This window comes from Adiantum capillus-veneris, chromosome 28 (genome assembly GCF_014529385.1).
Source record: "Adiantum capillus-veneris isolate H3 chromosome 28, ASM1452938v2, whole genome shotgun sequence".
Classification (NCBI taxonomy): domain Eukaryota; kingdom Viridiplantae; phylum Streptophyta; class Polypodiopsida; order Polypodiales; family Pteridaceae; genus Adiantum; species Adiantum capillus-veneris.
Genome location: NC_140958.1, coordinates 77,276,827 through 77,304,248, shown reverse-complemented (window position 1 = coordinate 77,304,248; position 27,422 = coordinate 77,276,827). Strand labels below are relative to the sequence as shown.

The 27,422-nt window shown below is 43.2% G+C and overlaps 1 protein-coding gene and 2 pseudogenes across 1 annotated transcript; 1 reads left to right on the top strand and 2 right to left on the bottom strand.

Moving 5' to 3' along the window:
* Positions 1–4,113: 4,113 nt before the first annotated feature.
* Positions 4,114–5,717, top strand: LOC147420719 (uncharacterized). The gene is made up of 3 exons (XM_086504899.1): positions 4,114–4,333; positions 4,423–4,504; positions 4,606–5,717. The coding sequence occupies exons 1-3, from the start codon at positions 4,264–4,266 to the stop codon at positions 5,306–5,308; spliced, it is 855 nt and encodes a 284-aa protein (XP_086361025.1). The 5' UTR covers positions 4,114–4,263; the 3' UTR covers positions 5,309–5,717.
* Positions 5,718–14,840: 9,123 nt separating this feature from the next.
* Positions 14,841–16,116, bottom strand: LOC147420718 (uncharacterized; annotated as a pseudogene).
* Positions 16,117–24,639: 8,523 nt separating this feature from the next.
* On the bottom strand, positions 24,640–26,020 carry LOC147420717 (uncharacterized; annotated as a pseudogene).
* Between the last annotated feature and the right edge of the window lie 1,402 nt (positions 26,021–27,422).

Genomic DNA, 27,422 nt, shown 5'->3' with positions numbered 1-27,422 from the left:
ATAGCCAAGACCTACAAGAATCTTTCCAAAAGATTAAGGATGTTATCTCTATCTCACAGCAAAGGAAAAATGTTGCTGCTGATAAGCACAGAAGAGCCCAAGCCTTTAAAGAAATGATTGGGTCTTACTTAAATTTCCCAAGGCTCTATTAAGGCACACGACAGGCAAGAATCCTACGGGACATCAAAAGTACTATGCTAAGTTAGCAAAAAGGTACTATGGTCCCTTCCAGATTCTTAGGCCAATCAATGAGATGACCTATCAACTCAAGTTGCCCGGTCATTAGCTCATACACAATGCTAGCGCTTTTCATGTGAGCCTACTAAAGCCTTACAAAGGAGAGCCACCTCAAGAACCAACTATTGAAGACCCACCGGAGATCGAGGACCAAGAAGAGGTGTTGCAGCCCGAGTCCCATTCTCAAACATGAAGACAAGGTATTAAGAGGCGATAAGACTATCCGACGATATCTTATTAAGTTTAAGAATTATCCTTTTGAAGATGCTAGATGGATGCAAGGCATACAATTAAAGGATAACCTAAACCTTGTCAATGCTTACAATGCTTCCCTAGAGTAAGCAAATGTACAAATGTTTAAAATGAACAAAGTTATTGTCTTATAAGACTCTCTTTTTCTTTATTGTGCACAAAAATGAAGTAGTATGCATGGTTAGATCAAGTTTGCGGAGACGACGTCTCCCAAACAACAAGTAGAGCTTGTCACTCTACTATGGAAGATTGATAAGACTAATGTGCAGACATACTTGCGTGGCAGCTTAGGCTCTCAAGCACCAAATGGACTAGTCATCCATTCTGGAGCGATGTCGTAGGGTAAGATAGGGATCCTCTACCCGCTAGGAAAAGGACTAATGAATAGGCTTTATCTTCTCTATCCCATAGTCGAGGATGACTATGATTTCAAGAGAGAGGTAATGTCATAATAACTAATATCTAATTCTCCTAAATAATTTTTCATGTTAAACTGATCATTTAATATGGGAAGTGCTAAGGGAGAAAAGCTAGAATATTGGTGAAGCTAGCAGACCGGCCACAGTAGGGATCCAAAGGAGGGAAAATAGGGATCCAAAGGGGAAGCCATCTGCAAAAGAGCAATGCAACAATGGGCTTTAAAGACCCTAAGGTTCAACACATTAAAACTTCCAAAATGCTAAGGTTCCAAAATTCAAAGGTTGTGTCCAATGGTCAAAGCTTAGTTAAATTGGATGCTTTGTGTGTGTACAAAACATTTTCAAAGGTTCCTACATAGGAGGGGGCGAGCCTTGCAAGTAGGGGATGAAAGAGAAACACATACACACACACACACACACACACACACACACACACACACACACACACACACAAGCTTCCTTTACACAAAGGGAATGAGGGACACATGTTAGCTCCCTAGCTCAGATGCCCACAAGGTGCACTCAAATCCTATTGGATGGCCATGGAGGTGGACTAATGAGAATTAGGCTAGAGTAAATCTAGTTTAATTCATTTAAAAGCACTTAATAAAATAACCAATAAGAATTAAGCTCTCTAGAAGACTATAGGACAGTCTCCCAAGGGGTCCAATGAGCATTCAGCAGCCCAATGGCTTGCCTGATTCCTATTGGCTAGGAGACAAAAGGGTCCAATGAGAGTTTAGTTGCATTAGTTAAATACCTAAAGCTCTCACAAAAGGGGAAAGGGGGACACATGTCAGAAGAAGACTATCACTTATGCTCCTTAAATCCTATTGACTAAGCCTAAAGGGGTCCAATGGGAAGCCAGCAAGAGGAAATAGCATGAGGGGTCGACCAAGAGAGAGGGGGCTGAATTTCTCAAGGAATTATTCCACACACACTCACACTAGCTCATGTGTGAAGCAAGAAGACTCTCTCTCTCTCCTTCTCAAGCTTTAATGAAAAGCTTATCACCTACTCCAAGCTTGTGAGAAGGGAGGTTTACACCAAAAACTCTTGGCTTTGTGATGCAAATCCAACCAAGAGCCAAGGCTTTAATGCATGCTCATCTCCTCTACCATGCTAATTACTAAGCTATGCTATGATAATATGAGTGATTATGTGAGGAGACATCTTTCTCGTAAGACTAATCCTTCCTCTCAATCTACTCTCATACCCCGCTAGCTCTCACCATCTTCGAAGGTGTGTGAGGTCTTGGGTCTGAGACCGTGAGGGAATTGATGTTGCTTAGTGCTTGAAGATTTCATCTTCATTGCACTAGCTAGTATTGAAGGAACACAAAGAATTGTATTGTAAAATTTCTCTCTTGATGGGAGAAACCCATAATACAAACCCTTTTGGAGGGGGGACCAGGTCCATGTAAATCCGGTCATCAACTGTTGTCAATAGCTTAATTTCTCTCCCTTTTGAAGTATTATTCATGCCTATCTAACTAAGTGTTATGCTTTTTGTTGCTCTCTCCACCCAAGCACTCTTGTTATGCTCATTAGCCGGAACCTATTCTAATGAAATGCTCACTATGTTCATGCTATTTTCCGCTACACACAAGTTACTAGGTAATTAAATGTTACATCTCTCTCTCTCTCTCTCTCTCTCTCTCTCTATATATATATATATATATATATATATATATATATATATATATATATATATATATATATATATAGACACACACACTATGCTTGCTTTAGAGTAATAAATACACATGCAATTTTTAAAAAAAAGTTCTCCCATGCACTTTGTACTTGTTTACTTAAGTGCTAGATGCTTGATGTCAATATGTGTATGTCTTGGTATGTTCTATAGATGTTCAATAACAACACCCACCAAACAAGACTAATTACTAGTTTTTAGATTGCTTCTGAATGTGTGGTTCAATGTGATAATTGTCTAAATTGAGAAATGAAAAGCCAAGAATCGGCGTAGTAAGCAAGGTACTTCAACTATCTAGATGGGACATAGTGGTTGGCTTGCAATTATATTGCTTGGAATCTTCACAGATTCCTCATGTGCCCTCTTGCAAGCTAGAGTAAAACTCCAATCGTATGCAGGAATCAAAAACGTGACGTGCACCCTAGCAATAAGACTCTTTCACTAACCACCCCACCGAAGTTGCCATGCTGTCTGTGCCAAGACCCTTACAAAATAAAAAAAATGTTTCTAGCTCAACGGATGCGGTCATCGGTCCTTGCGCCCCTGCTTTGCCATTGCTTGCTCATCGTGTCCGTGTCTGCTCACTGCTCATCGTCTTGCTAACCACTCATCGCACACCACCTGCAGCTGCACTCCATGACCACCAACCGCCAACCAGTAGTCTCAAACGATCCTGAAAGCTCGAGTGGTTTCACCGTTCGATACCCCCTATATAACGTACGTCTCGCTGGGTATTAAAAAACCCCCCTCTTTTAACATGTTTAAATGAATAAAATGATCCCTTATTTTAGAAATTTTTTCCAAATTTGAATATAGAAAACCCTTATTTTAATGTATCTCCGTTAAATTGCTTAATTTTTTTGCATTTTAAAACCCCTCCTTTTGAACTCACGTTATACACTAGCATTATACATATAGAGCACCCCCCGAGCCTGAAAGATTCGCATTTTAGACGATTTTTTAAAAATCGTTAGCATATACTCTTTCGTTCAAAAGCATAAGGCCCGTGTCACACATGGTCGGTGGCCATGTGTGAGGTGGCATTCTTTGGGCGGAGATCTTTTTGTAGCTTGTCCACCAAAGTTGGTCACACCACACGTACGCCAGCCAGTTTTTTTTATATGAAAAGGCACACGAATGTAGGCTTGCAGCCAATTAGTGTGTGAAGACCTTCCTTGGGCGGGGGTTGCCCGGCTTGGGGGGGTCGCCCACATTTTAGACGATCCTAGCCATGACTCGGCAACCAACTCAGATAGCGGTGCTTCATCCGAGCGCTTCGTCTGACACTGAACGAGAGCAGCGGTTCCTCTTATTGGGCCACATCAGAGCAGGTGGTTGTCCTCCGCCCGCATCTGACATAGCCCTAAATATAAATATGTGTAAGAGCCACATGGCGAGAGAAGCCACGTAGGCATTAAGGGCAATTTTTTAACTTTTCAACCTAGTGCGACGTTAAACTTTGCCTTTAGAGCGTTAATCAGCCATGAAGCAGTTGGAAGATTTTCTTGGTGGCTCTCTTCTCTGATCTGTCATCGGAGATAGATCTTTGAGGGCTCTTGAGATTGTTCCCTCTCTCTCTCTCTCTCTCTCTCTCTCTCTCTCTCTCTCTCGTGCCGCACGCGTGCAGCGGCAGAAGAAAACCATGATGAACAGCACCAGCAACGACGATCCTGTGAAAGGAGCGGTGGAATATATTGCGTGTGGATTTTCAGGTATCATCGGATTATATACCTTTACTACTGCGTATATATAATGCAGCTTATAATTCTATGCTACTCGCACTGGTTTTTAACTTGGGCAGAGGAGAACGTCGTTGAGACTACGTCGTCTACGGCAGCGGCAACATCTGGTGGCAAGACAAAGCCTTGCACGCAATTCTTCAGGTGTGCTCCTCAGCCAATCACGTGCATACAGTAGGCGTAGTAGCAACTAGCATTAAAGAATCAGATTCTTGATAATAAAAATTGGGTGGCTGTATGCACAGTACGTCAGGATGCCCCTATGGAGAGAGTTGTCACTTCCTGCACGTTGTGCCAGGGGGAATCGCGGCGCTGGGCATGCAGGTCATGGTGCCACCCGGAGTTTTGAAGCAGCAACAGCAACAACTCATGCATTTGAACGATCCGAGTCTCACCGTCAACGGCTACAAGACGCGGCTTTGCAACCGCTTCAACACGCCAGAGGGCTGCAGGTTCGCCGACAGCTGCCACTTCGCGCATGGCGAAGCCGATCTGCGCCGTCCTAATTTCGCCTGCAAGCTTCCTGCCACCACCTCCTGCTCCTCCTCCACCCATCATCTCATGAGCCTCCTCCACCCAACCCGGCCGCCTTGTTACAACGTCGTCCACGCTGCGATGCTTCAGTCCGCAGATGCCGCCTACAACACTATTGCAACCTACAATCCCATGGAAACGACTGCAGCGCCTGCCGATGGCAGCGCCGCCTACAGCACTGCCTTTTGCTCCTTCACTTACCCTTCGACCATTACTACTTCCAACCCCTGCCCTCTCCACCTCTATAACGTACTCCCGCCTTCTGCCTCGGCCTACACGTCAGCTACCCCCTTCTCAGCTTCTAGCGCTGACTTCTTCGACGCGGAGCCCACTCCTCCCGGTGTCACTGTCCCTGTCTTCGCTACTTATACCACTTCCTACACGCCCCATGAAGCTGCTCTCATGACTGCTTAGATCCACACTGCTGAAAATTCTCAGAAGCGACGTGTACGTCAAGTTTTGTAGAGCAAATAACCAGCTTATTCTTTCTGATTATGTTATAAGTTGATGAATCACGATTTTTCTCCGTTTGAACTAGCTGCTGAGTGTGGCCACCCTCCCTCATGTCTAACTCACACAGTGAATCAGCTCCAAATGTCCGACTCGGAGTAAGGCCGAAGGCGGCCTCTCTCTCTCTCTCCTGCAGAGGTGCTTCTCTCAATGTGTGGGGAGTGTGTGATTTAGTTCTCTCTCTCCCTCCTGCAGAGGTGCTTCTCTCAATTTTGGAGTTTAGCCTTCATGTTGCAGATTTTGACACGTGCAAAGGGCTACCCCTTCCGCCATATTATGTTATTTTAGATGTGAACCTTGTGTTTCGTCTTTGTCGGTTGAATTGAATTGGGGTTCTTGCTAATAAGCAACTTTGTGATTTGATTTTCTCTTGAGGAATGTGTGGTCAAATGTGATAATTGGTTAAAATTGAGAAATAAAAAGTCAAGAACTGAGTCCTAACGTACTAAAGTCTTTGATCTTTGGACAAAAGCATAAATATGTGTCCACATGTTGCTCCTAGGTTGGCAGCACCATGCTCCCTCTCTCCCTCTCTCTCTCTCTCTCTCTCAGGCCCCATGAGCATCATGATCCCTTTCTCGCATTGTTGCGAATATTTGTGCCTCCAATGATTCTGGTCTTCTAGTGATGAGTGTTAGATACACTAGTATGGCTTTCTCTTGGCACGTCTCTCTCTCTCTCTCTCTCTCTCTCTCTCTCTCTCTCTCTCAGTCTCTCCATTGTATGTAAGGAACTGAGGCTAGCTTATACAATGGAGAAAGCAAGGAAGTCAATGCGATAATCCCACCATGCCCTTGCAGACGATTGTGTTAATGGCCACATAAAAACCATCAATGAGCCGTTACAAATGGTTCATACATCTATTTACTTGGACCTTGCACAAGAAGATTTAGAAATTTTCTCGTGTAGGAAAAGGGAGCTTTTTTCAATTTTTTTCATACAATACATAACATCACATGAGCTTCTGTGAGGGAGGCACGGCATACCTAGCTAGGTACGATCGGGCCGGCGCTCCCCTGTCCCCAATCGTACCTAGCTAGGTATGCCGTGCCTCCCTCACAGAAGCTCATGATGTTGAGGTAAGTCATAATGTGAGAATTATTGTGAGAATCTATCCAAAACTTCTTGTGAATGGTAGTATCTATTTTATCTATTTATGAATAATGTATGAACCAAGTAAATAGATGTAGAGCTCCAAGTAGATACCACCATTGGTGCCACATAGTAAATGAGATCCAAGTGGGACTCCCCACAGCCTCCGACGACAGTGTCAAACATTATTGTTATATGCAAGTGTGGATAAGTAATGCCAGTTCCATAAACTTAAGAGTCAAAGCGCAATCCCAACCCCTACGGATATGCACAATCTCCCCCGTAATAACAATAAAAGGAATTTGTTTACCCATGTCAAATTATTCCATAATGCCACATGCCTTCAAAATGTAACCATAGTTGATTTCATTTGGAGAGGCCCTTGCTTCACATCCTCTCTAAATAGGCCAAAACTTATTTTCCCTATCCATATTGGCCATACTTTGCAATCAACGAATCTCAAGAGAAACTTTGGGTCACAAAAGATCAACCATGCAAGTGTAGTATTCTTCTTTGGTGACATCGCATAATTTATCCTCGCATTATCAACGTACGTTTGGCCCTCACCCAAGACGTAAGAGATTGCATTTCAATACATCATTAAATAGAAACCCAACACACTAAATGAAAATTTACAGAGTAGATATCATAAATTCTATCCATTTGTCTAAAGAAGATATGAAAGTTGCATACTTTACACATATTTTCAACTTTCTTAAGTAAAACAGCAGAAGAGTACCTATAGGAATTCAACACTATTGTGCAAACAAAAATGACTAGACCAAAATAAGATACAAATTTGTCAAAAATCTTTAATATTTTCCACTTATGAAATCTTCACTTGATAAATGATAAACATCCATGACGCATGATGTAACGAAAATGGACTATGAACATTGAGAATAGCAGAATTAAGAAAACTCTAGTGAGCATTTTTATGAGAATACTTTAAGAAAATAGAGGGAGAACTTGATCAGAGGTAGCAACATAATCATTATACTTAATTAACTTGGCAAGAAAAATACTTTGCAAGAGAGAGAATTAGAGAACTTGACAATCGTTCAGGACCGGATTTATGTCGAGTCGGTCCCCCGTCCAAAAGGCTTTTGTATTATAGCTTCTCCCATAAAGAGAGACTTGGTACAATACAAGCTTTGTGTTCCTTGAGACCTTGATGGTGCAATGAATATAGAGAGATTCATGCACCATAATCATGCCCGTAACTTAATCTAATGAAAGCATTAACTTGTCCCTGGCCTCAATCCAAAGACCTCAAACACCTTCGAAGGTGGAAAGAGCTAGCAGGGAATGAGGGTAGGAAAGAGGAAGAAGAAGTTTTCTTACGAGAAAGAAGTAGTGTCCTCTCATACCGTTACTCGTAGAGCTTAGCATAGCATAATAGCATAGTAATGGAGATGAAGAAGATGGCAAGCATAGCATTGAAGCATGGCTCAAGGTTAGATTTGCATTCCATAGCGCCCAAGAGTGTTGGTGTAGGCTCTCAACTTATCAAGCTTAGATTTTAAGAAGATGAATTTCTTGCAATTTCACCAAGTGAGAATGAAAGCATGTGAGTGTGTGTGAAAGAGAGTATACCCCCAAGCACACCCCCAACTTTCCTTGATCGATCCCTCCTTGCTCAATCCAAATTTGTTGAAATTGAGGAACTTTTCCTATTCCATTTCTTGGCAAGCAACAAAATACAAACAAGTGCCTTTAATGCACTCATACCAAACATTGAAACATCATATCCCTATCATATACTTTGCATCATAAGGCTTGCTTAGGTAGTGTGGAAGCACGCTGTTAAAAATGGCATTTTGGAAAAAATCCAAAGTCATGAACACCCATCATAGCAAGACCTTGTATTGTTCTTGAAATACGCCACAGAAACATCAAAAAATAAATATACTACTCCAAACATAATCTCTCAAGATTCTCCTACTTTAAAGCCTATACAAAATTCATAACTAAAATAATCTTCCAAGAGGTTGGCGACTGTTCCAAAACACCTGCAACAAAAACAAAACACCGTAAGCGCAAGGAAAAGGACACAGGAAAAATCAGTCTGCCAAGAGTTGTGAACACACCTTCCAAGGAGATCTTTCCTCGCTCATGAGTCTAGACAACATGTACAGCCCTCTGGTTTTTTTTATCGTCGAGCATTGTGTCACGACATCGCCCTCAGAGATTTTGAGACTGCACTATGGCATCGGTGATAGCCGCCTGGCACAACTACAACAACGGTTCGCTAAGGCGGCTTGGATGAAATCGGAAAATATGTGTCTTTCCCTTTTAACCACTATGTTGCCCTCATAAGGTGCCTAAAGCCTATTGGTTGACCTCTAAAGGGGTCCAATGAGAATTTAGTTTATTTAAATAATTATCTAGGCATTATCAAGCCCTCTCTCTCAAAGGGGTAAGGAGGACACTTGTCCGAATGCTACCCTAGATTCTTGATATGCACTAAACATGTGATTGGCTAGGCTTGCAGGGGTCCAATCAAATCTAATGAAAGCATTAACTTGCCCCTGGCCTCAGTCCCAAGACCTCAAACACCTTTGAAGGTGGAGAGAGCTAGCAGGGAATGAGGGTAGGGAAGAGAAAGAAGAAGTATTCTTACAAGACATAAGTAGTGTCCTCTCATACCATTACTCATAGAGCTTAGAATAGCATAGTAGCATAGTAATGGAGATGAAGAAGATGGCAAGCATAGCATTGAAGCATGGCTCTTGGTTGGATTTGCATTCCATAGCCAAGAGTGTTGGTGTAGGCTCTCAACTTCTCAATCCTGGAGAAGGAGATGAAGTTCTTGCACTTTCACCAAGTGAGAATGGAAGCATGTGAGTGTGTGTGAGAGAGATATATACCCCTAAGCACACCCCCAGCTTGCCTTGGTCACCCCCTCCTTGTAGCTCATCCCTGAATTTGATTGGACCCCTGCAAGTAATGAGGGTAACATTTGGACAAGTGTCCTCCTTACCCCTTTGAGAGAGAGGGCTTGATAATGCCTAGATAATTATATAAATAAACTAAATTCTCATTGGACACATTTAGAGGTCAACCAATAGGCTTTAGGCACCTTATGAGGGCAACATGGGGAGGATCTTGACATGTGTCCTTGTTGCCTCTTCAGACTTGGCTTGACTTGAGTGAGTGAGTGTTTGTTCTCTCTCTTGCCCCTACTTGTAGCGCTTGCCTCCCCTTGTGTAGGGATTTACGTTGACTTTGGAATGCCTCACCCCTTGAGCACCTTAGTCATAAAACATGACAAGCACATCAAGCACCTTAATCATCAACGATGACAATCACCTCAAGCACCTTAGTCAGCAAGAACGACAAGCACCTTAGTCGGCAAGCATGACAAGTACCTCAAGCTTTGGACGGGTTTCCACCTCAAGCTCATCCCCAGCTTGTTGCCTAAGGTCCTAGGTCTAAGAAATTTTAAAACTAACCTTTGGAGGTCTTTAATGAAGCTAACCCTAAGGTCTTTCAAGCTCCATTAGCTATCATTTCTCTTTGACAAACCATCTCCCATTTGGAAGATATTATATTTTATGACATTACCTCTCTCTTGAAATCATAGTTGTCCTCGACTATGAGGTAGAGGAGATAAAGCCTTAGTCATTAGTCTATGTTTCTTAGCGTGTAGAGGATCCCTTTTTACCCTATGACATCATTCCAAGATGGATGACTAATCCATTTGGGGCTTGGGAGACTTAACTGTCGCTACAAGCATGTCTACTCTTGAGTCCATATCATACTCCCAAAGTAGAGTGACAAATTCTCTTTGGTGTTTGAGAGACGTCATCATCACAACCATGATTCTAAGCATGCATACTAGTATTTGTGCACAATAAAAACAGAACTAGTCTTATAAGACAAAAACATTTTTCATTTAAAAAGTATTTACATTTGGTTACTCTTTGATTGGACCCTTGCAAACCTAGCCAATCACATGCTTAGTTCATATCAAGCAACAAGGGTAGCATTTGGACAAGTGTCCTCCTTACCCCTTTGAGAGAGAGGGCTTGATAATGCCTAGATAATTATATAAATAAACTAAATTCTTATTGGACCCCTTTTAGAGGTCAACCAATAGGCTTTAGGCACCTTATGAGGGCAAACTGGGGAGAAGCTTGACATTTGTCCTTGTTGCCTCTTTGGACTTGGCTTGCCTTGAGTGAGTGTGTGTTTGTTCTCTCTCTTGCCCCTACTTGTGGCGCTTGCCTCCACTTGTGTAGGGATTTATGTTGACTTTGGAACACCTCACCCCTTGAGCACCTTAGTCATGAACACCCTCAAGTACCTTAGTCATAAAACATGACAAGCACCTCAATCGTCAAGCATGACAAGCTCCTCAAGCACCTTAGTCAACAAGCACGACAAGCACCTCTATCACCTTATTTAGCAAGCACAACAAGCACCTCAAGCTTGGGACGGATTCCCACTTCAAGCTCAGCCCTAGCTTGCCTAAGGTCCTAAGTCTAAGGAATTTTGACACTAACCTTTGGAGGTCTTTAATGAAGATAACCCTAAGGTCTTTCAAGCTCCATTAGCTAGCATTGCTCTTTCATAAACCATCTTTCATTTGGGCCCATTGACTTTGGTCCCGTGCCCATCAGCACGTGTCTATATTCTAACTCTTGATCCCGTTTATTCTCCCACATTAAATGATCATTTTAAACAATGTAGGCGATAGCTGCCATAGGACTTTGCTTTGATCACCACCTTAATGTGCCTTGTTCCATTGACATTGTAGGTTGCCAAATGTCAAGATGGCTATTGCAGGTTGTCGAGCTACACTCTATTTGGCGGTTGTAGTCTCTCTCTCTCTCTCTCTCTCTCTCTCTCTCTCTCTCTCTCTCTCTCTCTCTCTCTCTCTCTCTCTCTCTCTCTCTCTCTCTCTCTCTCTCTCTCTCTCTCTCTCTCTCTCTCTCTCTCTCTCTCTCTCAATTTTTTTTTTTTCTCACAAAATGTTGTGACTCTTTTCATAAAATTGGGGATAATAAAGTGCATTGCTTTTTCTCATAAATTGGCGGTGCCTCTTGCTTGGGAAGAGCTATATTATAGGAGGAGGAATTAGAGAAGCTGAAGCGCTTCAAATGTACCTTCAAAGTAAATATGGGCTACGTGGAGACACATGCACACAACTCCGAACTCCAACTCAGCTTATAATCACGTGGTGGCTCTTGTAGTTTTCGTCGTGATAAATTGGGTTGTAGTAGTAGTAGTGGCCGTATAAGATGCCAAGATGATCAACTCCTCATGGCATGAGCTATATGGATTGTCAAAAACCAACCTCATTGCCATGTTTGATGCCTGGAATGGTATGCACTGGCTATGGGCGAGGAAAAGGATGGGAGAAGCTCAGGGAGCTCCTTGTAGGTGGTAGAGAGTGGGGAAATACCCACAGCTAGACGTACTCACTATGTTGCAAGCTAAAGGGAGCACGGATGAGGAAAGCATGGCGTGAAGGAGGTGGGGTTTTTTTGGGGGGGGGGGGGGGAGAGAGAGAGAGAGAGAGAGAGAGAGAGAGAGAGAGAGAGAGAGAGAGAGAGAGAACACTTACCATGCCAGATAGTTCAAGGAAAGCTAAAAACCGAAACCAAAACAAAATGATAGAAGGCTCACCTTCTATCATTTTGTTTTGGTTTCGGTTTTTAGCTTTCCTTGAACTATCTGGCATGGTAAGTGTTCTCTCTCTCTCTCTCTCTCTCTCTCTCTCTCTCTCTCTCTCTCTCTCTCTCTCTCTCTCTCTCTCTCTCTCTCTCTCTCTCTCTCTCTCTCTCTCTCTCTCTCTCTCTCTCTCTCTCTCTCTCTGCATAACGTCTGCAACCAACAGAAAAGAATGTACACTATATTATATGTTGGCTTTATACACATGGAAGAGAGACAGAAGTCAAAATGATACCGTCACTATAAGGTGATCCAGGTGATTGGGTTGGAACAATTGCCGCAACTTGTACCCTTCTTCTCGCTGCACGCATGCTTGCAAATCAAGGTGTCTGGTTGTCTGTGTCGATTTGCCTACCTACTTGTATGAGTGCATGGTTGCTGCCAGATTGGCTGCAAGCAAGTAGAAGGGCTGCAACTTCAAGGGTTAAAAGTGTCATGCGCAAGGTAGAGGTGGTAGACTCATGAGGTTTCCCTTCTACGAAAGAATTGTTCTACAAAAGATGGGAGGGGAGGGACTGAAAAGAGAAAGATGTGACCATAAGCATGAGATTGGGATGATCATTGGGGGATTGGGGGACCAAGGGAGGTAGCAGACAGAGCTCCATGAGCAACACAATGAGGTTGGCTATGGTTCACAACACATGCAGAGCAGTGAGCATGCAATGCAGGGAGGTTGATGTTGAGGGTGATACACATGTGAGAGCATTAAGGAGATGGGGTCTGAGGGGTGAGGAAGTGTATATAACCCTATTTCCCACAAATCAAGGCTGAGGTAGACTATGGTGCACCAAATAAAAATTTGTAGGCCACCGTTCAAGAAGATCTAGCATTTTTGGGGGAGGTGGCCAAGTGGGGAGAGTGGCAGTTGGCAACCCACTTTGCCCGCAATCCAAGGGAGGCAGTCAACATGGAGAAGATGGCAAGCCACCATGGCAACCATCATAAAGTAAGGATGGATTCACATTGAGGAGGCGGAAGAAACACTCCAAAAGTTTCTTTTTCAGGTGGTAGAGTTTCATAATGCACAATTCCGCTACCCATTTGTTCACATAGAGGGTAGAAGAAAAAGTCACTTGATTTTCTTACGTCGCCTTGTCTGAACAATGGGCGGCGACGGAAGAAAGAGTGAAAGGAAGAAGCATTTAGCATTTGCATCAATAAACCATAGTACAAACCATAGCATAAAAATTATTAAATTGAATGAATTTGTTACAAAAGCTCTAACTTGAAGATGATGATGAATCTACTTCCTCTAAAGCCTCATTTCCAAAAACTTCTTGGACATTCATCCATGCGTGTTCTTTGTACATTTCCTTTGCAATATTGACTCGCCTCTCGGAGCCTGCTCCAAGGTCATTGGAACCTCCTTCATCGCTGCCTTGAACACGCTCCATAGCCTCCTCTATTCCAACTTATCGCGTTGCCATAAGCTCCATCATGGATGTAGCACCTGCTCTTCGATCCTCTGCCGCACGCCCACCATGACCCGAGAATTCTGCTTCTGCCTCCCTCACCTACTCCATATCAAAATATTCTCCACGGAAAATACAAATGTTGTGAAGCACAAGACAAGCTGCTACAAGATCTGGCACATAGCGTAGATTCATGTCACATCTTTTTAACAAAAATCTAAACCTTGCCTTCAACATTCCAAAAGCTCTTTCAATTGGCATCCTTGTACTTGATTGAATGAAATTTCAGTTGTACTTGAGGCATGACAACCCTTCTTTGCACCCTTTGAAAGGCACTAACGTATATGGCCGTGTCGGATAAGCGCAATCACCAACTAGACAATAGTTTCCTAGCTCCCCTTTTGCACATCTTCGTCCTAGCTCACTTCTAGTGAAATTCAAGGAGTCATGCACTGATCTGGCCCATCCAACATCAAAATTCCATATTGAACAATTAGCAGATACGGTTAGTTGCAGCAAAATAGAGTGGAAACCTTTTCGATTGAAGTAGTCAACATGGTTGTCCCTTGGTGCAGTGATGGGAATGTGGGAACCATCTATCGCACCAACAACAAAGGGGGTTCCTCTTGCAGCCTCAAACTTGCACGCCAATGTCTGATGTATGTATCCCTAAGGCCAGATTTCACGATTGCCTTGCAAAAATCAAGTACAATTCCACAAGATGTACTCTTGGCACATCCATAAGTGTCACCAAGGCCCAAGAGTCCATCTCTAGTAGCAAATCTGCTAAGAGCGATGGCTACTCTATCTTCTATTGGCACAGCCTTGCGAAAGTTTGTGGATTTCTTCTGCATGAAGGGTGCAAGCTTCCCACAAAGGTAATTGAAGGTTTCTTTGTTGACCCTTAGATACCGCTTGAACATGCTAACATTGTAAGCACTTAGGAGATAGCATCGAACAAATCCTTGTGGACGGGGGTATGCCCACACTCGCCGTCGTTCATGACCCCTCCTTCAGTTGGCAATCTTCTTGAGGCTTACAGACCGTGCCATGCACTCACAAACATGCAACCAAGTTTGCAATGTGGACTCATCATTGCAAAATTTGGGCTCCTTTAGTAATTCATAAATGGCTAAAGAACACAATCATGCACAATAGAGAGCCATTTCCTTGGATATGGCCATTGAATCCTGCAATCGTTGAAAGGGTGCAAGATATTAGTACATGGTCCACTTTAATTTACTGCATTTTTATCATACTTTGAAACCTTGAGACATTTTCATACACTTTGGAAGCACAACAATAAAATCTGCAAGCTTTGGAAGCTTTGACAAATTACAACAAAACTTTGAAAAAACATAGAAGCTCTAAAACATGGAAAGCTTAAAACTACTTGTCACCCCCCCTAGACTCCTTCAAAAAATCACTCATAGTCATGCGCATTTCAGCTAGTATGGTTGAGCCTCTCCTTCTCCAAGGCAATATTCTGGCTAGCGGTCTCCTTGAGATGCTCGGAGAGAAGTTTCCTTGTACCCGCCATCTCGGCCAAGACTTATTGTACTTCAAAGCAACTTTACGGCTTGAGGATAGGGTGGGTTGGGTCTTTTCTTGATGTGGGGAGGGCTTTTCTTCTAAGGTATCACCAGTTGCTCGAGTAACATCCTCCATTGTTGATGAATAAGCATGGCTAACAGGAGTAACAATGGCTCTGGCATGGTAGTAGTCATCCACTATGTTGAACCATTTGCATATATGCCTCCTATCATTACCAAAAATTGAGTTATGGTCTTTGTCCTGACGGTATTGTTGCAATACTGCTTTCCACTTTTTGCGGCAACTTTCACTATCTTTATCAAAGTCAAGGTAAGTGGCGGCTACCTTTCGCCCATAAATTAATCCCTTGCTTCCCGAGATTATTGAACTCCTCATTCATGCCCCCCCGGATATGAATGAGTTGGTCTACCCACCAATCTTTCCACTTTCTTTTCTTGTTGTCGCCATCGTCATCATCTCCTAAGTCGATGGTGCTCTTCTTCTTTGAGGCTTTGGGCTTCTTTGTTGCGGTTTGGTTTTGTAGCACAACCTCCTTGTTGGTGGCTTCTTTCCTCTTTGACGATTTGGCACGGCTTGCCTTGGGTTGAGAAGCTCGCATGGGATTAGGGGTAGGGTTGGGTGATGGAGTGGATGTCACATGATCAGGGGTGGCATCCATATTGGAGTTAGGACTAGTGGCACTCAAAGGGGGTGAGGGATGAGAAGGGTGTGTAGCCATAGGAGAATGTGGGCTATGAGCATGGAGAGGGATGAGGTGGTGGAATTTGAGAACCATGATCCGGAGGTCTAAACATAAAGGGAGAATTAGGAGAGATGGAGAGAGAGTTCAACATGGCTTGGTAGCCATGAGGTGGCATGTGGAAAGAAGGGTGGAGATATGGATAGAAAGTGGATTGAGAAAACGGAGGTTGGGAAAGAATAGGGTCGTCATCTTCCTGTTGGGAGTCAAAAAAATTGATTTGGATTGGAGTCCATGGTACCCACACCGCAAAAAAATAATAATGTTAAAGATGTGCACACAAAGTTGAGATCATAAAAGTGTGAATCGTATAGGTCCATGCGACCTTAAAGAGTCGATGTGCACCACCACTGGCCGCTTGACGCTTCAACCCTACAAGAACACCATAAAATAAAATATTGGTACACCATAGAGCATATCAAACAAGCTTAATATAAAAATAGAGCATGGCAAATAAGCTTAAACTTTGAGATTACCCACTGTGCTTTTAGAGTCCCTCAAATGCAAATGAGCATGGCCTTGATCTCTGTGTTGATGTGACACATCAACACAGGCTCACAATAGAAGATAATGATCCATTTTATAAGGAATGGGGGGGGGGGGGGGTTCTTTTGTAAACATTGGAAGCTGTAAAAGCCGTTTTTTGTGTGTGTGTGTGGGGGGGGGGGGGGGCGGAGGGGGGGTTGTTTATTTGGGGAAAGTAACGCTGAGGATTTTTTTAAGACTGGCGGGTCCAGGCTCTGGAGCGTGGAAGAGCTTTGGGCGGGGGGGGGGGGGGGGGGGGGGGGGGAGAGGGGGGGTTGTTTATTTGGGGAAAGTAACACTGAGGATTTTTTTAAGACTGGCGGGTCCAGGCTCTGGAGCGTGGAAGAGCTTTGGGCGCGGAGGGGGGGGGGGGGGGGGGGGGGGGGGGAGGGGGGGAGAGAGAGAGAGAGACAAGGGGGGTGTTTGCTCCATGCACTGGCATCGAATTTGCAGCGCTGCTATCGCCCACTGTGAACAGGACAATTGACGTGCAGGCTAACGATTCATTGGCGAGGAACGCATGAGCACAGCCGCCGCTCAGTCTGAACCTGGCCTAAGAAATGAAGGAGTGAGGGAGTGGTTGCATGGATTTGCAACCACGTGACAGCTCACTCCTGTCTTTTTAATATAAGATATAGATTCGAGGAACCTAAACACGTCAGAAGTCAGTATCAATAAAAAACAAAGAGTCTTTGTATACATTAGCAGCCCTAAAGGTCTATTCCAATTTTCATTGCCGCTTTGCGGCTATATCATAGTCATCAACTATCACAACCATAGATATCATTTGCAAAAATAGTTACTACCTACGTCTTGCTACTCGATACCGATTGGAAGATGGGGGAGCGGCACAATGCCTTGATATTCAAGCTTGAGCCAAAGCAAAGTCATGGATCTTTAATTTCCAAAAGACAATCTTTACACACATATTTAGGTGCCTAAAAATATGCTCGCATTTATCTAGTGCTCATAAATAGCAATTGTTTTTTTATTGAAAAGGAAAAACCTTGGAGATATTACCTTCTCTTGTAATTTTTCAAGGTCCATTCTAGTTAAATGGCCAAGTTTCTTGCCGAAAATCATAGTTGGAATACACTACAACATAACATGAAGATATCGACGCATCATATATCGACGGTCATGCCTTTCCACGCATATATCGACGAAATTAGAGCACGTCGATATAGGCGTTGATATCTGCGTCACAATAAACATCGCTATACGCGTGGGAAGGCTTTATTTGTCACGCTTATATCGACGCTGATTGCGACGCTAAAAAATTTGGGAGAAAAAGGGTTTTGCCCGCTACATGCATTGCCATGTACACCTGGGAGTGCACGTATGTATCTATCCATATAGGATTTGACCAATAAAGACGAGATTTTGACCCGGTGGTCCTGATCTCCGTACACCTCTGGACCAAGGTGTACTGAGATTGGGCAAGACTAGAGAATGCGAGGTAGTTTACATTGTGAGGAGTATATATATTAAAACAACATTCATAATCATTGTAGATGGCAACGTCATCAACTAACATGGAGGAAAAGATTGCATGCTCGTGCACGCTCTGCAAGTATCAAATCTTGCGTAAGCGTATGATATGTAATGAGTATGTGCACAAGTACGGAGAGTTTGCTAAAGAAACCGTACAAAATCTACGATACGACTTCCATGGAACGGGCATTGATTTTCGTGACATAGCACCTACATCTGAGAGAGAGAGAAAAAGGATTATGCGTGAAGGTCCGACCAATATAGAGCCAAGGATGGAAGCAGAAAAGGACTTACAGACAGAAGACGACGGCATGGAGGAGATGCTGGATGCCTTCTTCCAGACAAGCGAGGAGAACGCTAACGAAGCAGCACTAGAAGCCGTGCGCCTATCTCCTGAAGACATGTTGAGGAAGTTGGCACGTCAACCAATTTATGAAGGCGCCAAAATATCGACGCTTCGTACTTGTCTGGCGTTTTTGAATCTTCAGTCAGTGTACGGGTGGTCAGATGCAAGTGTCACTGCTTTGTTTAGGTACGTAATTTACAAAAGAGATTTTTCGATTGCAATGGTGACGTGCTTGGAGAGCTTTTTAATTTAATGTGGCTTAAACAGGTTGTTGCGGGAGCAACTTCTCCCAGCTGGCAATGAAATGCCCCCCTCCAAGCGAGACGCAAAGCAACTATTGACCTCAGTTGGCTTGGACTACAACAAGATTCATGCATGTCCAAATGATTGCATTCTTTTTCGCAATGAATTCGCAGATTGTCTGTCGTGTCCTAAGTGTGGAGCAATGCGCTACAAAAAAGATGCAGTTGGCGAGACAGTGCTAGCTAAAGTGTTGCGGCATTTCCCTATTATTCCTAGTATAAAAAGCATGTTTCGTTGTGGTTCCATTGCAAAGTTGATGCGGTGGCATTCTAAGAATAGATCCACTGATGCAACATTTAGGGTGCCTGCTGATTCAAAGGCCTGGAGGCACATTGAAGATACCTGGCCACATTTTAAGAGTGAACCACGCAATTTGCGTTTGGGCATGGCAATGGATGGAGTCAATCCATTTGGCTTGAGAAGCTCGTCATGGAGCACTTGGCCTGTGTGCCTCATCAATTACAACCTCCCGCCGTGGCTTGCCATCAAGAAGGGTCGTTTGATATTAAGCTTGATTGTACCTGGTAAGTTCAAGGCAAAAAACATGGATGTTTATCTAGCTCCACTAGTTGACGAGCTCCAAGAGTTATAGCATGGGATCGACATAGCAGATGTGGTTGAACCAGTAGGACAACAACATGCAAGGATCCATGGACTTCTTATGTGGACTATGCATGATTGGCCAGGATACGGAGAAGCTTCTGGTAATGGTTCTTGATTTACAAAATGCTCGCTATTCGCAAGCACTTTGTCTTGGCCTAATTCATGCTTTAATATATGCAGGGCTAACAACTTCGGGATACAATGCATGTCCAATTTGCGGGCAGTCTTTGGATGTGTGCTATTCTGCTTCTCTTCGAAAGACAATTTATCAAGGCCACCACCGTTATCTTCCAGATGGCCATCACTTGCGCGAAGGTCAGCTTGGTCGAATCGAATGTTGTCCTATGCATGTACAAGAGTGGCGTCGCCGATGGGAGCAACATGAGGGGCAACCTGTTCCAGGAATGAAACGTTTGTCCATTCTCCATTCGTTGCCGTACTGGGGTGATCTACTAATTAACCATTTGCTGGATCTCCGCCACAGCACAGGCGCACTCGCCGATCTCGGCGATCGTCAGGTGGAGGTGGTGGTTGCTGTGGAGGAGGGTCCACAGATGCTTCGACCCCTCCTCGCTCACGACCCCGTCCTACCCAGGCACATCTCTCAACACACCTCTTGGCACACCTCGGACACCTTGGGGGGCACACGATCCTAGTGCCTCCAAGCTCTATATTGTACGGCCAGATGGTTATGTTGACATGGATAGAGTCGGGACTGAGATGAGACAGCAGATTCGCCAGCTCGCGGAGCTACAGTTTTCGACCAGCATTCTGACGTCTTGGGATCAGCAGGAAAAGGACAAAGTCACTTACATAGTGGAGACCATCCTGAGAGAGTACCAGCCTGCTCCGGGTTCTGACGTTGTTCCGAGGAGGTGGATCAAGGGTGTTGCACGGGACACCGTGAAACATCGACAAGATGCAGCTCGGAAGGCTTTCAAGACCGGCTCGCCGAAGCCTTCGGGCATCCCACATGAGACGTGGCTGCAGATTAAGGAGGATGAGCGGACAGCGGCCACGCGGTTTAGATAGCAGCGTGAGGCCGCGCAGATATGACAGACGACCTGGGGGACATCTCATCTTGGCAGCGGAGGCTTCGACACCTTTCGCTATGAGTTTGTGAGTTTCTAATCCAATCTTAACTATGGCGTTTTTTAAAACGCGATGAATCATGTATTCTTATTACTATGATTTTTGTATAAACGCAGAATCTTGCGATGCATCGAGCCTCGACACGTCAAGAGGAGTCAGATGGATATCGCAGAGGTATCTATGAAGTATTGAATGATCTTGATGCTTCAGGAGAGCCCGTAGACTGGGCGGCCTTACAGTCTCGCTGATCACTTGAGGTGAGACATTAATATGTGTGAGTTGATTTAATTAAGTAAGTATATGTGAAGTAATATCAATACTAATTTTGTGAGTTGTCCTATGTGCAGGTTGTGACGCCTAGCTAGTCATCAGTGGACCGGATTTCATATATATGCTTTGTGAGACACAGACACGCTTTTGTGTCTCCTTTTGTATAGACATATATATATGGTTATGATTATTGTTCAGACAGTTATTGTTTTCCTGACCCTCATGGTTATTGTCATTGTCATTGTATAGACATGGTTATTTCTCCTATTCTTGTATAGACATATATAGTTATGGTTCAAGTTTTGTTTATGGTTATGTTTAACTTTCTGGTTATGCTTATGGTTATTGTTAATTTTGTTTCTGGTTATGATCAAAATGGTTATATTGGTCGGTTATGGTTTTAAGTTATGGTTATGGTTCGTTATGGTTATGCTTTTAAGTTATGGTTATGATTCGTTATGGTTATGCTTTTAAGTTATGGTTATCGTTCGTTATGGTCATTGGCCTTAAATCTCATGTGAGATCCTACATGGATAGCATGTAGGAGCGTATACATGATATATTTTTTTTGAAAAGTTTATGTAAAAACGAAGGGAACTCTGCCGAAATTTCTGCGGGAGCACGGTTGATTTTGGTGCTACTCGCTTTCTTGGGCAGAGGGCAGAAAGTCTAGCTGTGGTGGCTTTGTCCATCTGTTCACAGGCCAGGCTACCTGCCCTCTGCCTAAGAAAAAAAAATTCTGTTATGGTCGTCAATATCTGCGTCGCTATTTACGTCGATATCTACGTCGCAAATAAAGCCTTTCCACGCAGATATCGACGCAAATAGCAATAGTTTCACAAGGACGCCTATATCAACACAGATATCGACGCGGTGCGTCGATATATGCGTCAATGACAGCTTTTTTTTTGTAGTGATAGTATGTCATAAAAGTTGCAGGGCACAAGAAATCTCTCTCATATTATTAAAATCATCCATACATGACCTTGCCTAGAATAACCATAATGAACCACAGACAAACAAAACTCCAACCACATACATCGGTTAAGCAAGGGAGCCACCCTATAATGGAAGTTACGGCCGACATGGGAGCCACCCAATCAAAAAAGGAGAGAAGTAACCTGGATATGCCACCAACGATGGAAGATCTTCCACATCCTTAACCTTTTCCACCCAGCCATAGAGCATTGAACCTGCTAGAACAGAGATCAAAACCACTAGAAGAGCAAGAGCCCAATATTGCCACTTAAGGGGAGAGCCTACCACTCAATCACCTCGCAATAGGCCATATCACATCACCAACAGACAATCCACCACAATCACCAAGAAGCGAGTAGAGCCACAACCATTAAGGGGAGCCTACCCTGTGTCGATCAAAGGGCGACGATGCCACCACAAACAAAAGGACCTGCCACAAACCCTCCCCATGTCGTCAACCTGCACGAACATCGACCATCATTTCCTCCCAAAGGGGGGAGGTAGGAAGGGGGCCTTGTTACATTGAATGCACCTCATCATCTTGGAGGGAGATTCAATGATTGTCTCCAAAGTGTTCCTCTCTTTTTTTTTCTTGCACTGAGCACTAGTGTATTCCTTGTCCACACCCACAACCTCCTCACCAAAAGTCCTAAATATCATCTACACATTGACTTGGATCCTCAATATGAGCCATTATATAAGCGAAGCAAAAAACTAATACACAAGTGACACTACTAAACAAAGAAGGACTCAGAGCAAAGGGAGAAAAATATGTAGACATTTGGACACATGTTTCACTCTATCCTTTGAATCCTATGAATAATGCGGCCTCTCCTACATCCGCAAATCCTACTGGTTTATTGACCTTTGCTAGTGATGGAGAGAATGGCTTTCTTGGCTACTCCTTGGCTATTGCAAATCTCTAACTGGCCAAGCTTAAATTCATAAATACATGGTTCATGCTCAAGAAAATGCATGGTCCTATGACTTTCTCATTTGTATTGTAATGACCAAAAAACCATTTTGCAATACACACAGGAATTACAAGTCCTACAAGAAAAGGTACGGACCTTACGAAAGAAAGATATGAGCTTAGCCTGCTTGTGTGCAAAAGAAGAAACTATAAAATCTTGAAACCTTGAGGGTTGGATTTGATGGTCTTTAGAAAATAATCCAAGCATTGAGGTGAGGATTCTAAACATTCCAAACTAATTCAACCAAACCAGTAGTTTTATATGTGTCTATTGCTTCCTTTAGAGACATTTATCCCAAATCCAATGTGGGAAAGCAAAAGCAATTGAAGCCCTTGATAAGCAGTAGTCTTGAAAATGATATAATTCATGATAAAAAGTTTGTTTTGCAATGGAAAGTAGTGGACCATTTTATTTCTAAAAATGCAATGCTTGCCATTGAAATATAGGGCACACTTGACTTTCTTGGAGTGAGCAAGACAGGGTCTATCTCCTCCATAATTGTGAAATAGGGAATAAAGTCTAAGATATTACAAATAGTAGCAAGTTTCTGAAAAGAGAGAGTTCAGCTCAACCATGCATAGACCGACTTCCTTGGATGTCCTTTTGATATTCAAAGTAATTACAAAGCCCAAGGAACAATTGTAACTTATGATGAGTACGACCATATATATTTATGGGCCTTACTATGTTGCAAGCTAGAATGGTAGAGCTCTACAATGTCACGTTTGAAGAGGCTAGCGGGGTGCTACATTTTATCTTGAATCTAGATAAGTGTGATATTATTAAAGAGAAGAAGCTAGAGCAAGTCAAAATCACACTAATAAATGAAAACTTTCAAAATTTCCCACCGATGATCCCTTATACTTCAATGTTCAATCAGAAACAAACATATGGTGGCTTGATGCTTTTGAGTTAATTCATTTTCTTCCAACTTTTGTACTAAAATTCTACATTCCATTACATGTCACATAAGGATTAATCTTGCAGGTAAAGAAAGAGGACCATGAAATTTTATTTTGAGTCTTCCATCAAACCCCTATTCATGATATAATTGATAGACAAATGAATTGAGGAGAGGTGTTGGTTGTGGATGGGAGGGGGGGCTTTCAAGTCCTATGGAAACTTGCAGGTGATCTCAAAACATTGAAGTTTATATTTAATTATGGAATGGGTGCCACGAAAAGGTCTCCTTGCTTGTTTTGCATGGATTCTGCAAATGAAGAATCTAATTTTCCCCAATTCTAAATAATCCACTTGTTAATGTCCACATTTTTACAATGTATGCTCTTTGCAAACTTGTGGAGAAGTTAGTATATCTCTACATTGGTTTTCCTTGAAAAATCAAGAATTCTGGTGAGCTCCAAATGGCTCTAGAAGCCCTTGAAGTAGTATTGTCAGATATGGGTCTCCATAGGGGCAATGTCAAAATCCAGTGGGACAAAAGAAGATCAACTAATGATAAGGATGTACCTTCCAAACCATCCATTGGTGGGGTCAAGGTGCACAGTTTTTATCTAAAGTACTAGCTATAAAATATGTGAAGCTTGCAAAGCATGGGAGGATATATCACTCAACCTATGCTAGCAAATTTGAGCATCTACAATGGAAAAAACTACATATGGTAGTGTAGGACCAGGAGCGAGCTACTTGAAATTCCAAGGTTGGTGTGTGGCATTCTATAGATACCCTCTTTTTGATGTGTGCCAAAGATGATTGGTCACAAGATGATCTCAACAAGTTTAAAGAGCACCTTCAGTTACTAAAAAAGGTCATTCAAGACAGCATGGACTAATACTCATGCTGCATAAACATCTGGTTTCACTATATATTAACATTTTTGGTAACCTAAGGGGCAAACAAAGCTAGAAAAGGGTGGCCACAAGGGCGCGCAGGTGAGCCATCCAAAACTGTTGGATGGCTCACATGCGCGCCCTTGTGGCCACCCTTTTTTTGCATTTTCTAGCTTTGTTTGCCCCTTAGGATAGCAAATATGTTAATATGATTTAAATTTAACTCTTCATGGCCAGAAGCACTTAACTTAAAACACATGGATAATCCGAAAAGCCAAATGACTATGGAGACAGTAGACACAACTCTTAATCATTTTGTCATTGCAAAGTCATCTGATTACAAAGAGAAGGGTGTGCAATACAAAAAGGGATGTGTAACTTTGGCTAATGCTCGAAGTTCCGTTGCAATCGGCGTACAAGATGCATATCCTTTGGTTGTATTGTCACTCTATTTGCATGTATGGTGCATAGGTTGGTATCTTCCAACATCGGAATGATGTGGGCCTTTGCAGCTTCTTGAATAGCCTCCAGCGCTATTGCTTGCATCCTATACTAATTTCCATAGCTTTGAAGCACCTCCTTCACCATGCGAGCAAAGGGGGCACGTCGAATTAGAAGCTCGATAGTCTTTTGGTAGTGCCAGATTTTTGCAAATACCCTTGCTATTTTTTGACGCCACTGAGGTTGTCTTGGGGGCACTTGCACATTTGTTGGGTTGGCAGCGTTAAAGATTCTTGAAAGACTTTGATTTGCGCACGTTTACATGCTTTGGGGTTGGATCTGCAGCCTCTTGAGAGTCATCCTCTTCCCTTGCCTCCCGATCTTGTGTTGTGGGGAGAGCTCCTTGGCCACGAGGCAATGTCTTCCCCCCAACGGGCAACCGGTGTGTGCGCGGTATATCACCTCACTGCCATGGTGGCTCTCTCTCTGATTTGGTATTTGTATGGACCACCCGAGCTCTGGATGGTCCTGCTTGCAAATTGTGGCACGAAGGCTCCTCCCTATTAGACTATGGTGTTTGTTGGGCCTGCTCTTCTCGCCATCGTTGGGCGCGTTGCTTCACTCTACGTCGAGGTGTTTGTTGTTGTGCACGTGAAGACTCTTCTGACCTCGATGACTCATGGGCCCGACTACCATGCCCACTGCTAGAAGAGTGCCTGGAACGGCAAAGTGTTCATGGCCGTTTTCTTGTGCCTTTAAACCATGCCGGCTTCTCACATCCTTGGAGGGTGTTTTTGTTGGCAGGCAGATACTCTTTTGCGGTTTGTTTGGTGCACGCCATTGGGTATGGTAAGAGCTCACCTGTGCTTAAGAAATGAGAGATTTATGAGAGCATGCAATATTTATAAGGGCCCATTTTAAAAGCGCCCTGTTCACACTAATTTTGAAAAAAACCTATTATTTTTTAAATGGATGCACCAAACTTTTTAAAAAAAACATGTTAAGAGTTGGACCATACGTTCACGTGTAGTCACTCTTGCAGAATCCACTTTGACCCTTGTTGCACTCTGCATTGGCACCATGCAACATGCTTGGCAAGGCCTTGCAACATTTTCCACTTGTTGTTGTGCTCTTGACGACTCCATTTTCGCACTTCCCTAGCAATCTTGGATCGTCGTGCACCCTCCATTGTGAGCTTACGAGCAAATGTTGTGCGAAAAAACCAGTTGAACATCTCCTCCAAATAATTGGTTTGCACCATTCCACCACCATGTCGAGTATTTTTTAAGTACACTCCCCTTGCTCGATAATGGGACTTCTCCATGCCTTGAGTGCTAAAAATTTCAAGCAAACCATATTTGTGCATAAAAAATGCACCATGCCCAAACAAGATATGTTGTTCACATGAGAAAATGATCCACATTATCTAATTAAAACAATCCCTTGTAATAAGTTCACAAACGGACATGGCTTACCATGTAATGTATGATGTTATTTTCACCCCAAGAAAGGGTGAAGACCTTGGTGAAATCCGCTAAGGCTTATTGAAATGATTGGTGTTGTTCTTCTGTTGTGTTGGTAAGGCTCATAAGCTTGACCATTTATCAAAATGTGCCCAAACTTGCTTGCGCTTGTTTGCAAGCTCGCCATGAATCATTGTCAGTAGTAGCTTTGCATAACTCCTTCCAAAGTTCCCAAAGGTCACCTGCCTGCTAGTTGGAGCTGTTTTGAGCATCATATCGACCTGGCTTTCCTTGGGTTACTTTCTTCAAAAAGTGTTTCTTACCTTTTTCCTTTGCCTTTGTTGTGCATGAATCATAAAGCGAAGTTGGCATTGTGTCCTCAATGTGTAGGTATACCTCAATGCGGGAGAACACATCTTTGTTTGTGGCCTTTTTTGCAAGGTTGACCTTGTGCAGAATGGAAAATAGGTTTTCCACAATGCCACACTCTTTGAGGGTATCCTTTAGGAGTCAAAAAATAGCCTGATAGGCTTTTGTGCTGATCCCAGCCTCATCACAAGCTTATTGCACGTCATCTTCACTAACCACATTTTTCAATTTGCGCATAAGGTCCTTGGTGACTACATCCTTAATGTGCTTACCTCCAAGTGATTGTAAGATAGAAATGAAATCATGGGTATTGAAACAACGAGTGAGAAGGTTGACTCGATCATCTTGCTTGTTCCACTGTATGCCTTTAGGATGAAGTTTCTAGCAACCAATAAGATAAATGTTAAAAAATAGTGTGAAGTAAGAATGTATCATGCAAGTAGACCAAATCACCTTGTGGCTTCCACTCGTCGTTTGCGTGTTCCATCCGAATGTGCAAGGGTTTCAATGGATGAATACGTGTGTTTGCATTCCTTTGCGCCAAGGGGTGTTTCTTTCAAATATGTGATGGTGTTGGCAAGCTTCATAATGTAGGAATCCTTTTCCTACATTTGTTGTTGAAGAGTTTCAACCTCCCTCTTTGAAGAGGCAATACTATCTTGTAATGCTGTCGTCTTGAGCTGCGGAGCTTGATATTCGTGCATCTACATATGCAAAGAAGCACCTGCACCCATACACAACCGCTTGCAATAGCCTAGCAAGCCTGCTTCTCCCCTCTCAAGATATTGAAAAAATATCGAAAGGCTATTAAAGGATGGAAGGAAGCGTCTTATAGGAATGTAAGGGTACAAATGACCGTCCACCCAAATATCAACATTCGTCTCACCGCCGGCG

Bases quoted from the DNA above. Each gene is read 5' to 3' on its own strand.
- LOC147420719 (XM_086504899.1), top strand. From the start codon at position 4,264: ATGATGAACAGCACCAGCAACGACGATCCTGTGAAAGGAGCGGTGGAA. The intron at 4,334-4,422 runs GTATCATCGGAT...TAACTTGGGCAG, and splicing joins TATTGCGTGTGGATTTTCAG to AGGAGAACGTCGTTGAGACT. The intron at 4,505-4,605 runs GTGTGCTCCTCA...CTGTATGCACAG, and splicing joins CCTTGCACGCAATTCTTCAG to TACGTCAGGATGCCCCTATG.